This window comes from Lagenorhynchus albirostris, chromosome 5 (genome assembly GCF_949774975.1).
Source record: "Lagenorhynchus albirostris chromosome 5, mLagAlb1.1, whole genome shotgun sequence".
In the NCBI taxonomy this organism is placed as follows: domain Eukaryota; kingdom Metazoa; phylum Chordata; class Mammalia; order Artiodactyla; family Delphinidae; genus Lagenorhynchus; species Lagenorhynchus albirostris.
In genome coordinates, this window is record NC_083099.1 from 144,596,206 (window position 1) to 144,609,915 (window position 13,710).

At 62.5% G+C, this 13,710-nt stretch overlaps 1 protein-coding gene across 5 annotated transcripts in view; it reads left to right on the top strand.

The window, feature by feature from the left end:
* COL18A1 (collagen type XVIII alpha 1 chain) overlaps window positions 1-13,710 on the top strand; it is a 94,914-nt gene that overhangs the window by 60,117 nt on the left and 21,087 nt on the right. For all 5 annotated transcript variants that reach the window (XM_060151097.1, XM_060151098.1, XM_060151099.1 and 2 more), the window contains 9 exons: window positions 5,181-5,270; window positions 6,521-6,580; window positions 8,518-8,647; window positions 10,932-11,008; window positions 11,372-11,548; window positions 11,872-11,898; window positions 13,031-13,093; window positions 13,179-13,265; window positions 13,572-13,625. In XM_060151097.1, coding sequence (XP_060007080.1) covers window positions 5,181-5,270; window positions 6,521-6,580; window positions 8,518-8,647; window positions 10,932-11,008; window positions 11,372-11,548; window positions 11,872-11,898; window positions 13,031-13,093; window positions 13,179-13,265; window positions 13,572-13,625 — 765 coding nt within the window. The remainder of the gene's footprint in view (window positions 1-5,180; window positions 5,271-6,520; window positions 6,581-8,517; window positions 8,648-10,931; window positions 11,009-11,371; window positions 11,549-11,871; window positions 11,899-13,030; window positions 13,094-13,178; window positions 13,266-13,571; window positions 13,626-13,710) is intronic.

The following is a 13,710-nucleotide window of genomic DNA, read 5'->3' on the forward strand; positions in this document are numbered from 1 at the left end:
AATAGACACCCAGAAAAATCTTTGAAGATTAGAGAGACAGAAGCAGAGGGGACTGTCCGGCTCTGTCTGGAGCCCTGCTTACCAGGGTTAGGGTGCTGTCCCTCCCCCTGCCGTAACATGCCACTTCCAGCTGGGTCCAGTGTGGTGTGGTTCCTCTGTCCCCTCGGACTCCAGTTCCAGGAATCTCTCTCTGGGAGTTTGATCAGACTCCAGCCAAGTGAGAGGTGAAGCGTGTTGTCTGGGGGGAGGAGTAGACAAGACAGGGTTTGTCAGCCTTTCTGAATTCAGACTCCTGGGGAAACATCACTCACACGTGTGACTGCGAAGACTTGGCCCAGATGAGCACAGAGCTTCGGGTGCGGAATGAGCCAGGGTGTCCCCCCACGATGGTCTCTGGAGCAGGGTGCTCAGGCCCTCGCCGACCCCCCAGCACTCAGCCCGGCCCCCCTCCTGAGGTCCTTGCAGACCCTTTGTTCTTTTCTCCCGTCACAAAAATTAGGAACGTCCTTGGTCTTTCACGTTCATTCTTATTCTTGAGCTTATTTTGTAATAAATATTTCTTGGGAAATCCCTAATTCCACCCAGTTGTTGCAACATTCTGCTTAAAATGTTACTTCCAATTCTTTTTCGGTGGTTATTGACCTCATTCTTTTTTTTTTTTTTTAACTATTTCAAACACTATGTAGTTGAATTTTCTCGACTTAATTTCTCTTTGTTGAAAGTGTTCCTGTTTTCTCATTCCCGTTGGCTTTTCTCTTTATGAAGCCACCTTCCTCTTTATCCCGGTTTCTGTTGAGGTTTAGTCATCTGTTTTTTCAGACCTCCTGGGACCCTCGTCTGAAACTGGTACTGGGCCAGGGCAAGACTGTGCTTGGGAACAAGAGACACGGCCCAGCTGTGCACCTCGTGTTGAACATTCACTGCTTTTGTTCTGTGATGAGGGCGCTGGAGGCTGTGAATTTTCCTCAGCAGGCGGCTTTGTTGGCCACGTTATATAAGGAATAAGTGACTGGCCCACTGAAGCTAAGAGGGTGTCCACCAGCACGCTAGGTTTGGGTAGGCTTGGCCCCAAGGATGGAGCACAGCGGGCAGGGAAAGTGCTGGCATCCTCTGACACCCCTTAGTCCTCTCGCTGTGGCCCCCAAGTCCAGCCACACCAGACCTGCTGCCCCTGACTGAGGGACAGCTCGGGGCACCAGAGGTCACTGTCACCAGCTTCTCCCAATACTCCTCTGTCAGTCATCTGAACTGACCTGGACCCGTACTGTAACTGGTCACAGTCCTGCAGCAGTCATGCAATTCCCTGACTTCATGAAATGGAAAATGGGGAGAGAGTTCCTTGTAATAGAATTTGACGCGAATAGTTGAGGAGTTGGGGCTTGGTACGGGAAGCTGGTCAGAAGCCACTCAGTTCAGGACATACGGGACATGGGACAGTGGTGGTGTGGGCCAATCACAGAGACAGCCGGGGTAGGTGACAAGGGACCAGGCAACCTGGGGGTCAGCCAGCAGAGGAGGGAGGGGCCGGGGGTGAGGACGGGCGAAGCAGGCCCAGGAGGGCTGGGGCCCACCCACTCCCTGTCCAGGCTTGCTCAGCCCCGCTGCCCTGGGCCGGGACACGGCCCTTCCAGATGGAGCAGACACCTGGCACCCCTCAGGGGTGTGGGAGGCCCCCTGGAGAACGCTGGGGTGCCCGGAGCTGGGGTCCCAGGGAGATGGACCCAGCTCCAGTGACCAGGGATGCGCTTTCACGGCGTGGGGCTCTGGTCGTCTGCACACAACTCTAAGCCCAGTGGCCCTAGTGAGGCAGCAACTGGACAGATTTCAGACGGTCTGGATTTCACAACCTCCGCTTGCAAGTCCGTCCAGCGTGTGCAGCGGGTCTTGTGGCCTTTGTGCTGCTGGCGTCTTCCCAGCTGAGCATGGCCTCGGGCGTGTCCTGCTCCCCATTCCTCCCGGCGTCCGCCAGCCTGTCGCTGAGTGGTGGCCTGATGCCGGCTGGTGTGGGGACCCTCGCCTCACAGGACAGTGTCCGTGTGGGGATGGTCATGCCCAGATGCCCTCTGCCTGCCGGGAGCCTCGGGACCTTCCCGCATCGCTGTCACACACGAAGTGCCCCGGTGCTGTTCAGAGCGTGGCTTTTCTAGAAAGTGAACGTCTGGCCCCTCGTGCCGCCCCTGGCGTGATTCTCTGTCGCCTGGAGACGCCCTGTCCCTCCTCCAGCAGGGCTGTGGGTGGGCCGAGAATTTCCATCCCCAACATGCTCCTGCCACTGACCCGAGCCCAGTGGCCAACCCCCGTGCATGCACACACGTGTGCCTTCCCGCACACAGACCTCCACACGCCCCTCCCGGCAGCTCACTGCCCTCCCTGGTGGCTGGAGCATCTCAGGATTCCAGGGGGGAACAGACCAGCCACTGCCCACGGCCGAATCCCCTCATCACGGCCGGGTGGACAGTCCCTCTTCAGACCGGAGCTCCAGCCCTGGGTGGTCTGCAGGCTGCCAGCCCCTCACAGCCTCTCCTCTACCCGCGACCAGGTTCTGCCTGTAGGATCGACGTACCACACGGGGCCCAGGGACCCCGATGCCTACACAGTCCCGTGGTCAGTCGGGCCATCCTGTGTCCCGCCAGTGATGTCCAGCCCTGGACACAGCCTCAGCTCCCCAGTGGCTGCCGCGAGAAGGGGCCAGCTCCACCCTGGCTGTGGGCCTTGCAGGGACTCTGCAGGCTGGTTCAAGGCTCCAGAGAAGACCGTGGCTTTCTGCTTTCAGGGGGCCGGTGATGGGGGACCCAGGGCAGGCAAGGATGGAGCTGGACGTGAAGGGCAGAAGCAGCTGGACTCAGCTTTGGACATAGGTGTCTGCGCTGGTTCAGCTGAAACAATGGGCTAACCTCAGACTGAGGGAGGCTGCACTCCACATGCCTGGTCACTTCCGGGGAGACGCTGCCACCTCCCTCCCGCCAGCCAGGGGACAGGCTCCTGGACGGCAGTGCTGACCGCGACCCCTGCCCCCCAGCCCTGTGGTCTGTCAGCTTCCCCTGGAGGCCCAGACATCACCAGGCAGGTGCTGGTCCACGCCAGGCCATCCTGCAGAACCTTCTGGAACCGCTGGTCATCCTGAGTGTCAGAAGCGTGCAGCCTCCTGCCATGGTGTGAGGGTCGGAGCTGCAGGAGGGGCTCGCCAGGCAGGATGGGCCTTGGCCACGGGCGCTTCTGCCTTAGAGCTTCTGAAATGAGCTGCGGTCAGGTGGGGAAAACAGTGAACATGGCCTGTGTTCCCACCAATGGACACTGTTCTCGCCACCTTCGGAGATCAACCAGCAACAGGACGCCGTTGTCGGCGACTTGGTGCCCCCGTCGGCTGGTGAGGCCGCAGCAGTTTTGGGAGCCCCGAGCAGGGCCCACCGCCCCTGAGGCCAGCCCCCGTGCTCACTTGAGAAAGGGGGGCGGTCCACGTGCGCTGCGGAGCTGAACCCCCCCGCCTGCACCTCCTCTCCACCTGTGTCTTTGGCCCCCTCCCCCCCTCGCAGGCCTGGCTGTGTTGGGGACATGAGGACCTCATGTAACTGGGGGCTGTGGGGTTCTCCCTCAGCCCCCCACCTGGGCCAGCTGACCTCATTCACCTGAACGTGCACACACACCTGTGCACATACACACCCACGTGTGCACATACAAGCATGCGGATGCGGGGGCACGCTCACACACAATGATGCGCGTACCTGCACGACACACTTATACACTCATGTATACGTGCGCACATCCACGTGCACGTGACACACGCGATGTGTACACACAAACACACACGCAGGGAGGTGGGGTGTCCCACCCTGTAGGCCTCTATCAGTGGGAGTGGAGGTGCAAGGGGGAGTATGGAGCCGGGCAGCACTGGGGTCCGGAGGTGCTGATCCTTGGGAGGGAGTCCGTGGGGCTTCCTGGAGAAGGTGGCCTGAGCTGGGCCCAGAGAGAGGCGTGGAGCCCTCAGGCGAGGGCTCATGGGGACGCGCTGGGGTGTTTGTCGGCTCGTGGTCACGCGTGGAGCAGGATGGCCGTGAGACGGGGGATCAGTGATAAAGGGAGTGTGAAGGGCACTTAGGGGGTAAACAGTAACCTGACCGGTCGGCACACAGCCCGAGGACATCCCGCCCGCGGTCTATTTTAACACAGCCCACGACTAGAAAGGCTTCTGCATGTTTAAGTGGCTGCAAAACCAAAAGAAGACGAGTACTTTGTGAGGTGTGAATGTTTGAGTGTCCTGTTCGGTCTGGTGGGAGCAGCTGCGTCCAGCGTCCACCAACCATCTGTGGTCAGCTTCCCGACACAGCCGCAGAGCAGCGGCAGCAAAGACCTGGAAATGCACCATCTGGCCCTTGACTGAGAAGGTTTGCCAGCTCCTGACCTAAACTGGTCTGTATTAAGAGCTGTGAAAACGTGCATCTTAGACTCGATGAAATGTCTCTCTTCAGGAGAAGATGCACTGATAAGTCCCGTGGATTAAAATGAAAACAAAAGAAATACCAGGCAAGCATGTGTAAATACTCGGTAACTCCCAGGCAGGGAAGCCTTCTAGAAAGGGCACCAAAGGCCCGGGGTCCAGCGGCCTCACACACGCGTCTCCGCGATCTCAGCGGCGATTCAGAACCTGTGGTTGTGTCACCCTCTGGGGAACAGGAGACCTCATGGCAAAGGCCCTGGCGCAGCCAGGCTGAGGTCCTCGGCCATCGTGCCATTCCAGCTGGTGGTGGCCCTGCCCCAGCGTTGGGCTTTCTGTAGGAGCGGGGGTCCCGCATCTTCTCCGTGCCTCCTGCCCCGACCTCCCCCCGGCCAGTGCCGCCTGCCTCGTGCCCCGAGGGGACACCGCCTCCAAGGACACTGCACACTGCTGGCCTGTTCTCTGCACTGGGACCCGAGAGATGTGTCTGTGCTGTGTCCTGGCACCTAGTGTGGGGCTGGGGCCACGGAGGGAGCGCGGAGCCCGCGAGCGGGTGATGAGCGTTCATGCTGAAGAGGGAAGGAGGGAGGGAGTGATGCCGCCCGCTGTGGCGTCCCCCGCTGTGGTGCTACCCCTGGGGTTGGCCTCAGACGTGCCGGGCTCCGAGCTGGCTGCAGCTTGAGTCGGGGTCTCCCTGCGCCCTGGGCCTCCTGCCTTGGGACCCCTGGTGACCTTCCCCTCTGTGCAGGGCCTGATCTCGGACCTGAGGCTGCGTGAGGACCCCCAGGTGAGCCCCCTGCACTGCCTGGATGAGGATGAGAAGGACGATGACGATAGGGTGAGTGGCCGCTGCCTGGGCTCAGGCACGGGCTCCCTCCCCGCCCCCACCTTGTGGGAGGAGGGACTCAAGGCCAGGAGTGGGGTGGCCTTGCCTGGAAACCCAAAGTAACGGGGCCAGAAAGGTCTCTTTTGAAAGATGCCACTTTGGGTCGATGTTACTTGGGATTACGTTTCTATCTACCTGTAACCTGAGAAAGAACCTCCCTTGCCTAGAACTTTCCACACAGAAACACTTACAGAACCTAAAGGTTAAAAATCACCCCTAGAATAGCCAGTTGGCGATAGAGTCACTAGTAGTCACCAGAGCAAAAAATGTGTGTGTGTGCGTGTGCAGTAGTGTGTGTGCATGTGTGCGTGTGCAGTAGTGTGTGTGCGCGTGCAGTAGTGTGTGCGGTGTGTGCGCGTGCAGTAGTGTGTGCGCGCGCGTGTGCAGTAGTGTGTGCACGTGCAGTAGCGTGTGTGCGTGCGTGTGTGCAGTAGTGTGTGTGCGTGCAGTAGTGTGTGCGTGTGCACATGCAGTGGTGTGTGCAGTAGTGTGCGTGTGTGCGCGTGCAGTAGTGTGTGTGTGTGCGCGTGTGTAGTAGTGTGTGCACGTGCAGTAGTGTGTGCGTGTGCAATGCAGTGGTGTGTGCAGTGGTGTGTGCGTGTGTGCGCGTGCAGTAGTGTGTGTGGGCGCGCGTGTGCGGTAGTGTGTGTGCGCGTGCGGTAGTGTGTGCGCGTGAAGTAGTGTGTGTGCGCGTGCAGTAGCGTGTGTGTGCGCGCGTGCACGCGGTAGTGTGCGGTGTGTGTGTGCGTGCACGTGCATACTGTCCCGTGGTACCTAAGGCAGAAAGCACACCACTTCTGGTGTGTGAAGAACAGACGGGCAGGAGACCTGTGTCCCCAGGGCAAACCCAGGTCTCAGCCATGTGCAGGGAGCAGGGCAGGTGAGAGGGGGCATGACCTTCACGCTGAGTCCCAGCCCCCGAGGGTCCCTGGGCGGGGCCTCCCCTCTCAGCCGTTTCCCAGGACAGCGTCCCGGGACAGGATGACCTGTCGAGAGGAAGGAATGCGTTTCGTGCGGGTCTGTGTGTCCGGCCAGTCGCTGAGCTCGCTTCCCGCAGGCGTTTTGTTCTAAGTGGTCTGATGGACACGTGCCCTGTCGAGGACCACCCTGACCCCCACACCCAGCCCGCCCTCTCCCCCCGCCCCGAGCTCCCCGGGGGCTGGGGGCTTTAGTCACTGGCTTGTTTCCTGTCAACCCTGCAGGCGTCAGGAGACTTGGGCAGCGGGCTTGCGGAGACCTGGGAGCGTATCGGGGAGGAGTTGGTGAGTGCCGGGGCCCTCAGGGTGGGGTGTCGGGGACACGTGTGCACAGGCGTGTGCGAATTCTAAGGGCTCCTGGGCGGCCAAGACAAATTCCCGCTGGAGGCGGGGGACTAGAGCTCTGGCCGAGCGGCCGGCGCGCCTTCCGGCTGAGCCTCCTCGGGGGGAACGTTCTCTCGAATCCGGCGTCTGGTCCAGACCTCGTGCGGTTGTCTGAATGACCTTGGCATCTGTTTGCGTCTCCCGTCAGCTTGTGGGGCCGTAAGGGACTAAGGGGCCAACCCCGCTCTGTAGCCCACACGGCCCAAAGCCACACACAGGGCTGGGGGTGTCTCGGGCGTGACAGGGACATCGCCTTCTCCTGTTTGGACAGATCGCCTCCTCTTAGGGCTTGGGCGTTGAGGGGCCGTGATGGGACGGAGTGCTGAGCTGCCCTGGGGTGGACGGTTGGCGGACCCCTGCACGCCAGGGACGCCGGGGCTCCCTGCACTGGCCAGGGCAGCTCTCGGGGAGCCGCGCTAGCTCTGGCGCCCGGCCGCTCCCTGGAGGGTGTCAGAAGGTGGTGCCCACGCCGGCCCTGCCGGGGGTCATGTGGCCCGTCCACTCCTCAGCCACCTCCACCCAGGGGCCCTGGGCACAAACTGCGGCGATGGCGGCGTCCCCACTGTGCCGGTGCCAAGCTGTGAAGCGCTGCAGCCACAGGGCCTCTCTTTTCTTTTTTTTTTTTTTGCGGTACGCGGGCCCCTCACTGCTGTGGCCTCTCCCGTCGCGGAGCACAGGCTCCGGACGCGCAGGCTCAGCGGCCATGGCTCACGGGCCCAGCTGCTCCGCGGCATGTGGGATCTTCCCGGACCGGGGCGCGAACCCGTGTCCCCTGCATCGGCAGGCGGACTCTCAACCACTGCACCACCAGGAAGCCCCACGGGGCCTCTCTTAACAGACTGGAGGCGGGGGCAGCCAGAGATGGAAAGAGTCATCCGGCCTGCAGTGCGCTAACTAGGAAGCCATCCCCGCCAGCTCCTGCTTCAGAAAATCTGGCCGAGGCCGCAGCATGGGAGGGAGGAGGGGCCGTGCGGAAGCCTCTGTGTGGGGCCCAGCCTGGTCCAGGGCACCCTCGGCCTCTCAGCGCCCCGTGCGCGCTCTCCGTGGTCCTCCGTGCCTCCGCCCTCCCCCGCCCACAGGGTCTGAGGTGTCAGCGGCTGACCAGCTCCGGGTCCCTGGGGACCCTCCCCATATCGGAGGGTTGTGGCTGTAGGGGGGAGGCCTGGTGTCCAGCGCCAGGTGCCGCTTGCCCACTGGGCAGTGGGGGAGCCCTTGGACAGGCCTCACAGGCATGCCGTCCCGGGCACCTAGACCAGCACATCTCCCGAGCACTGTTGCCAGGGAGCTCGTGCCAGGTGTGGACGGCTGGTCACGGGAAGTGTCTTCACTGCGCCTGTGCCCACGTCCTCGCAGCTCCGGGTGCCTCTGGGGACAGGGAAGCGGGCTTACAGAGCAGGGCCACCCCTCCCCTTGTGCAGTGAACGCAGAGGCTCCCTCCCTCTGTGGGCCTCCAACATGGTGATGGCTACGTGCCCGTCACTGTCCGGACCACAGGCAGGAACTGGGGCTCCCTGAGTCTCTGAGGGGCCGTCCTGGGCCCTGCAGGGGGCGGGGGAGGGCCGGCGCTCAGCCATCCCTCCAGGTGTGGGGGTTTGGGGACTTGCCGACTTGCAGGGCGAGGAGACCCCCATCCCCTGAGCTGTCCAGGAGAAAATGGCTCTGGAGGGGCCAGAGCCTCTTCCTGTCTGTGACGGAGTCTCTGGTGGCTTAAGAATAACTTCCCTGCAGTCCATAAACGTCTCATTTTACAACTGAACGCATGTAAACCTGACAGCTTCGCCAGCGCTCACGGGCCACACGCGTCGCTGAATAACAGCTGCTTCCCACTCTCACCCCAGGGCGCACCCCTGGGACCCGGGCTGCCCGAGGCCCCTCCAGTCACTTCTCCACCCTTGGCTGGAGTGGGCAGCCAGGAAGATTTCAGAACTGAGGAAATTGAGGAGGAGACCACGGTGTCTTCGTTAGGAGGTAAAGCTTTGCTGGGGTGGTGTGAGTGTTTGTCAGTGGGGTGTGCGTGTGCATTCAGTGTGTGCGCCCAGCGCATGTCTGTGTCCGTGTGGCAGAGGAGGGGCTCCCGTCCGTCACACGCACGCCCTGCTGGGGAGGGCCCATGCCTGCCCCGCCCCCTCGCTGCCCAGCTGCGGGTCCTCAGCTGCTCCGTGGACGTGGTCTCTCCTGTGTTTTGTTTCTCACTTTCTGCTGCTCCTCAGGGATTTGTGGGACCGTCCCAAGGGTGCTGCTACTTCCCAGCCTGGGGACAGCGGGGTCACCAGGAGGATGTGAGAGCTGGTTTTCGGGGAAGAGGTGCAGAGGTGCCTCTGCTCAGGCCCTCTGCAAAGTAGGGCAGCATTTGGGGGCTCAGGGACTCCCCCCACACGCGGCCCAGAGGGTGCACAGGCTCGGACGCCCGGGCCACCCTGGGAAGTGGACCGTGTCTTCGTGCCCAGCTGCCCGTGGCCGCGTGCCGGTGCCCACGAAGGTTGCTGCGTGCCACAGGGCCCACGTCTCCCTTCAGTTGCTATTCCCACATCTTCTTTCATAAAAATCTGTTCCGGTCTCACGCCCGCATTTTAACGGGCCGTTTGTTTTCCTGTTATCGACTTCTGAGAGCTTTTATCTTCTGCACACGACTCCTTTGTCAGATATCCCCTCAGTCTGCTGCTTATCTTTGCATCTTGTTAATAGTGACTTAGAAGAGCACAAGGTTTCAACTTGGGTGAAATTAGAGTTAGCAGTTTGTCCTTCACGGGTCTCGGTGCTGGCGTCACGTCTGAGAAGCCAGCCAGTCTTGGGCTTTCACTCGGGCCTGCGATCCACAGGACGTGGTTCTCGCACATGGCTCCAGCACGTGTATTGGAAGGAGCGCGCTCCGCCTCTGCGTTGCCCGGGGCCTTTGCTGAGCAGCTGTGCGTGTGCCGGTCTGTCTGGACTCTGTCGCCGCCCGTCCCACCGTCTTCACAGCGTCGCACACGGTCCCGATCGCTTGGCTTTGCGATCAGCCTGGGCTCGGGTGGTGTGCGGCCTCCAGCCTCGCGCTGCATCGACGAAGCTGCTTGGGCGTTCTGTGTGCTTTGCAGTCTCGTGTGAATTTTCGATCCGTATGTCAGTTTCTCCGAGAAGGGCTGCCAGGGTTTGGACGCTGCGGGTCAACGTGGGGACCGGCCTGGGCGTCCAGCTAATGTTGAGTCTTCCGACCCCGGACTCAGGCTCTGTCTCCTCTGGCTCATTTAGGCCTTTGCTTTCTCTGAGCGACATTTTTGCGGTTTTAAATGTTTCTGAGGCCGGAATTTTAATTTTGCCTTACATCAGGAAGAGGCCTGGGAGGTGTCCCGGGGCAGGATGGGGTGCCCCCCGGTGGCTGACCTGTGACTTGGCAGGTCTGCGGGGGTGGGGTGGGGCTGGCCGAGGTCACAGTGCCCCCAGCGGCTCGCGCACTGAGCAGGGCGAGCCCAGGGGCGGCTGCAGGTGGGCGTGGGGGTTGTGGCCCCGAATTCTTCTGGAAACGGGCACGGACGTCCCCCAGAGCTGCGTGACCCTGGAAACTTAGGTCCTGTCCAGCCCCCAAGCTCAGCGCCCGGCACTGTCAGAGTGAGATCAGAACCTCGCAAGGGCACAGACCCCTCCGGAAGCGGGACGTTGGAAGCTTGAATCCCGTTTTGTAATTGACTCGGTGGTGCTGACGCTATTGGATGAAAGCTTCGGGGGAACAGCCTCAAAGTCCACCCCCAAATTCCTGTCCATCACAAGGGGAGGCGCCATCTTGCACCCAGTGGAAGGAGAGCCCGCAGACGGGGGTGGGGGCGGGGGGCGCGCAGGATGATGTGCGGGGGCGTCCGTGCCGCAGGTACTCTTCTCTGTGCCGTTTTGTTGCTTTCCCAGCTCTGGGAACCGTCCTTAGCTTGGGCTGAGGCTGGCTTTGGCCGGATTTGGTGGGTGGACCGACCCTCCACAGGTCCTGGAACCGCCACCATCCCCCAAAAGGAAGCCACAGGGACGCGGTTGGGCGCGAGGGGAGACTTGGGTTAGGTCACCGCACAGAACAGCGCTGCACTTCCTACACGTGAGCCAGTCTCGGAGGCTCTCGCTCCCAGGTGCCGCCGCCTGGCGCTCAGGATGCTGCAGACCCTCAGACGGGAGGAGAAACGCGAGTGCAGGGTCGGAGCTGGAGCCCGGGCTCAGGGCCCGGCCAGGACTGAGCGCCAGGCAGGGGGCAGCCTGGGGACGGTCTGACGGCCACCTCTGCCTCCTACAGCTCAGACCCTCCCCAGCTTGAGCACAGTCGCCACGTGGGACGGGGGCGAGTGGAGCCCTGGGGGCGGCCTGAAAGAGGTGAGGTCGCCACGGGGACCCCAGAGCAGGCGGAGCCCCTGCTCTGCTCACCAGGGACCCTGACAGAGTTCTGGGGCTCCTGGCCGTCCTCTGTGCCCCCTTGTACCCGCGGGCACCAGCAGCACTGGGTGTCCACGGCTGGGGACGCTCCCCAGCCAGAGCACAAGGGCGGGTGTAGGGGACGCCGGGCGTCCTGGCACCACCATGCCGGCCCCGTGTGCGTCCACAGGCATGTCCCCTTGCCTGTCCCCTGCGCCTGTCTTGTCTGTGCCCCCCCTGCTGTGTGATCCCGGGCCCGGCCCAGGATGCAGGCGAGCGTGTGTGCCCCCGTCCCAGCCTGTACCCTCTCCTCTTCGTCCCCAGCAAGGCCTGAAGGGGCAGAAAGGAGAACCAGGCGCTCAGGGTCCCCCCGGCCCGGTCGGTCCCCAGGGTCCCGCAGGCCCGGCCGTGCAAAGCCCCGATGCACAGCCCGTTCCCGGGCCGCAGGGACCCCCGGGGCCCCCGGGTAAGGATGGCGCCCCCGGAAGGGATGGCGAGCCCGTGAGTACTGTCTCCGTTTCGTCCAGCCGGGGGTGGGGGCTTGGCCAGAGGGGAGAGGGAAGCAGGGTCCTGGGGCTCCGGACGGCCGCTTCCTTCCCTGGGTGCAGCGGGAGGGTGGCCGGGGGGCAGGCAGAGCCAGCCCAGGGCCGCGGGCAGGGACGTGGCCACAGTGCCCTGGACGGAAGGTTCTCCAGCCCCGTGCCGAGAGCCACCCTCTCGTGGGAGCAGAGGGGCCGGGGGGACAGGGGTCCGTGTCCATGTTCAGCGTGGGGTGGGGTCAGGTGTGATTTTCTGTCACTGATGGTTTCTCTCCCACTTTCCAGGGTGATCCTGGCGAAGATGGGAAACCCGTAAGTTGCCTTTTGTTTCAGAACCTGTGTGATCTGTGACATTTGCATGAGTCCCCAGGCTCCCCCTCTTTCCCACCCAGTGACTGTTTTTAAGCTCAACAAACTGAAGAGATTTCAAAATGAAGCCATTTTCAAAATGCAACTTTTGTTAAGAAAACATAAGTCTAACGGTTGATAGAAAAATACAAAGTTATGCGTGTGTATTGAGACGTTTAGGCTACCAGGAAAGAAGTGAAAGTAAAGCTTCCAGATTCTTAGAGGTGAGAGAGGAACAGCCTGAAGTTGGGGGTGGGCGGTACAGCGGGGACACAGCACGTAGAGAAGAAGAGAGACGCTCGCAGGAGAAACACAGGCTCGTCAGTCGTCACGGTGGATAAGACAGCTTCTACCTCAAGACAGTTTGGATTTTTAAAAATCAGCAAATGCTATTCGTTGATAATAACAGAATAAAATGACACAAGAGGGTTCAAATAAAGATTTGGGAAACGACAGACCCACAAATGGTGACGGGAAGGCAGGGAGGGAGGCTCTCAGGACTGAGTGGAGACACGGCAGACGCCCGGGGGGACGTCAGGAAGGACGGCGGGGACGTTTCTTGCGGACTCAGCCTGTTCTTCATTGGCCTCTGCGCTTGAGGACCGAGCTTGGCTCAGTCGTTGTGGGGAGCCTCTGCAGCGTGGGGTGCGTGTGCGCACGTGTGGGATCCAGGGTCCGGCGCCTGGATTAGCCAGCTCCTGGGTCGGGGTGCGCTGGGGCCTCGAGTCGACGCGCCCTGCGTGCGGACGCTCAAACACATAGAGGGCTGTCCCGGTCGCGCGGCCTCCACCCATTCACCCAGGCAGCACCCACGGAGGCACTCCTGTCCTCAGCGCCCCCGCAGCACACGCGAGCACGCACACACGCGACGGGCAGGGTGCCACCCTCTGGCCTGGTGTCCCCGGGACACCAAGGTCACCTCTGCAGGCCGCTGCTCCCTGGTGGCAGCCTCGCATCTCCGAGGTTGGCGGTGCCCCCCTGCGGCCCCCAGGACAGCCCCATCTCCGTAGGCACAGAGCCGCATGTCGGTGGTGGCTTGGCCGGTGATGGGCACAGGGCCTACTCCTGACCGAGCCTTCTGGTTTCTGTCTTCCAGGGGGACACCGGGCCGCAGGGCTTCCCAGGAACCCCGGGAGACATGGGCCCCAAGGGCGAGAAGGTGAGAGGTAACCGGCTGGGCGTGGGGCGGGCGCGACCCGAGGTGGGGCTGTGAACCCCGGTGTGACGGGGTCTTCTGTTCCCAGGGGGATCCTGGGGTCGGGCCGAGGGGACCCCCAGGACCCCAAGGGCCTCCGGGGCCACCCGGACCCTCCTTCAGACCCGACAGGCTGGTGAGTCCTCCCTCTTCCACGCGGGTCCCAGCAAGGGGGCCTCTGATCGTGCTCGGCTTCCGACGCCACACTGCTCGGGTCCGGAACCGGCCTCCCGGGGGCGTGTGCAGGCCCCGGGTGCTTGGTCCCTGCCCTGCCTCGGGTGTTTTCATTTGGGGGTCGGGGGGCTCGAGGTCACTGTGACAGTCCTGCACAGTTAGCGCCAAGGGCCGGTGCTCGAGGGGGAGCTCGGCGCAGGGGTGCGGCCTCGCCGGCTGACCGCAGGTGGGCCGTCTGGGCTTCTGGTGACTCAGCCTCTCCCCTCAGACCTTCATCGACATGGAGGGGTCCGGGTTTGGTGGTGACCTGGAGAGCCTCCGCGTGAGTGACCCTTGGCCGGGGTGGCCGCTGCCCTGACGTCCCCAAGCACCAGCGGAGCCCGCTGGGCGGCGGCGAGGCCTGGCGG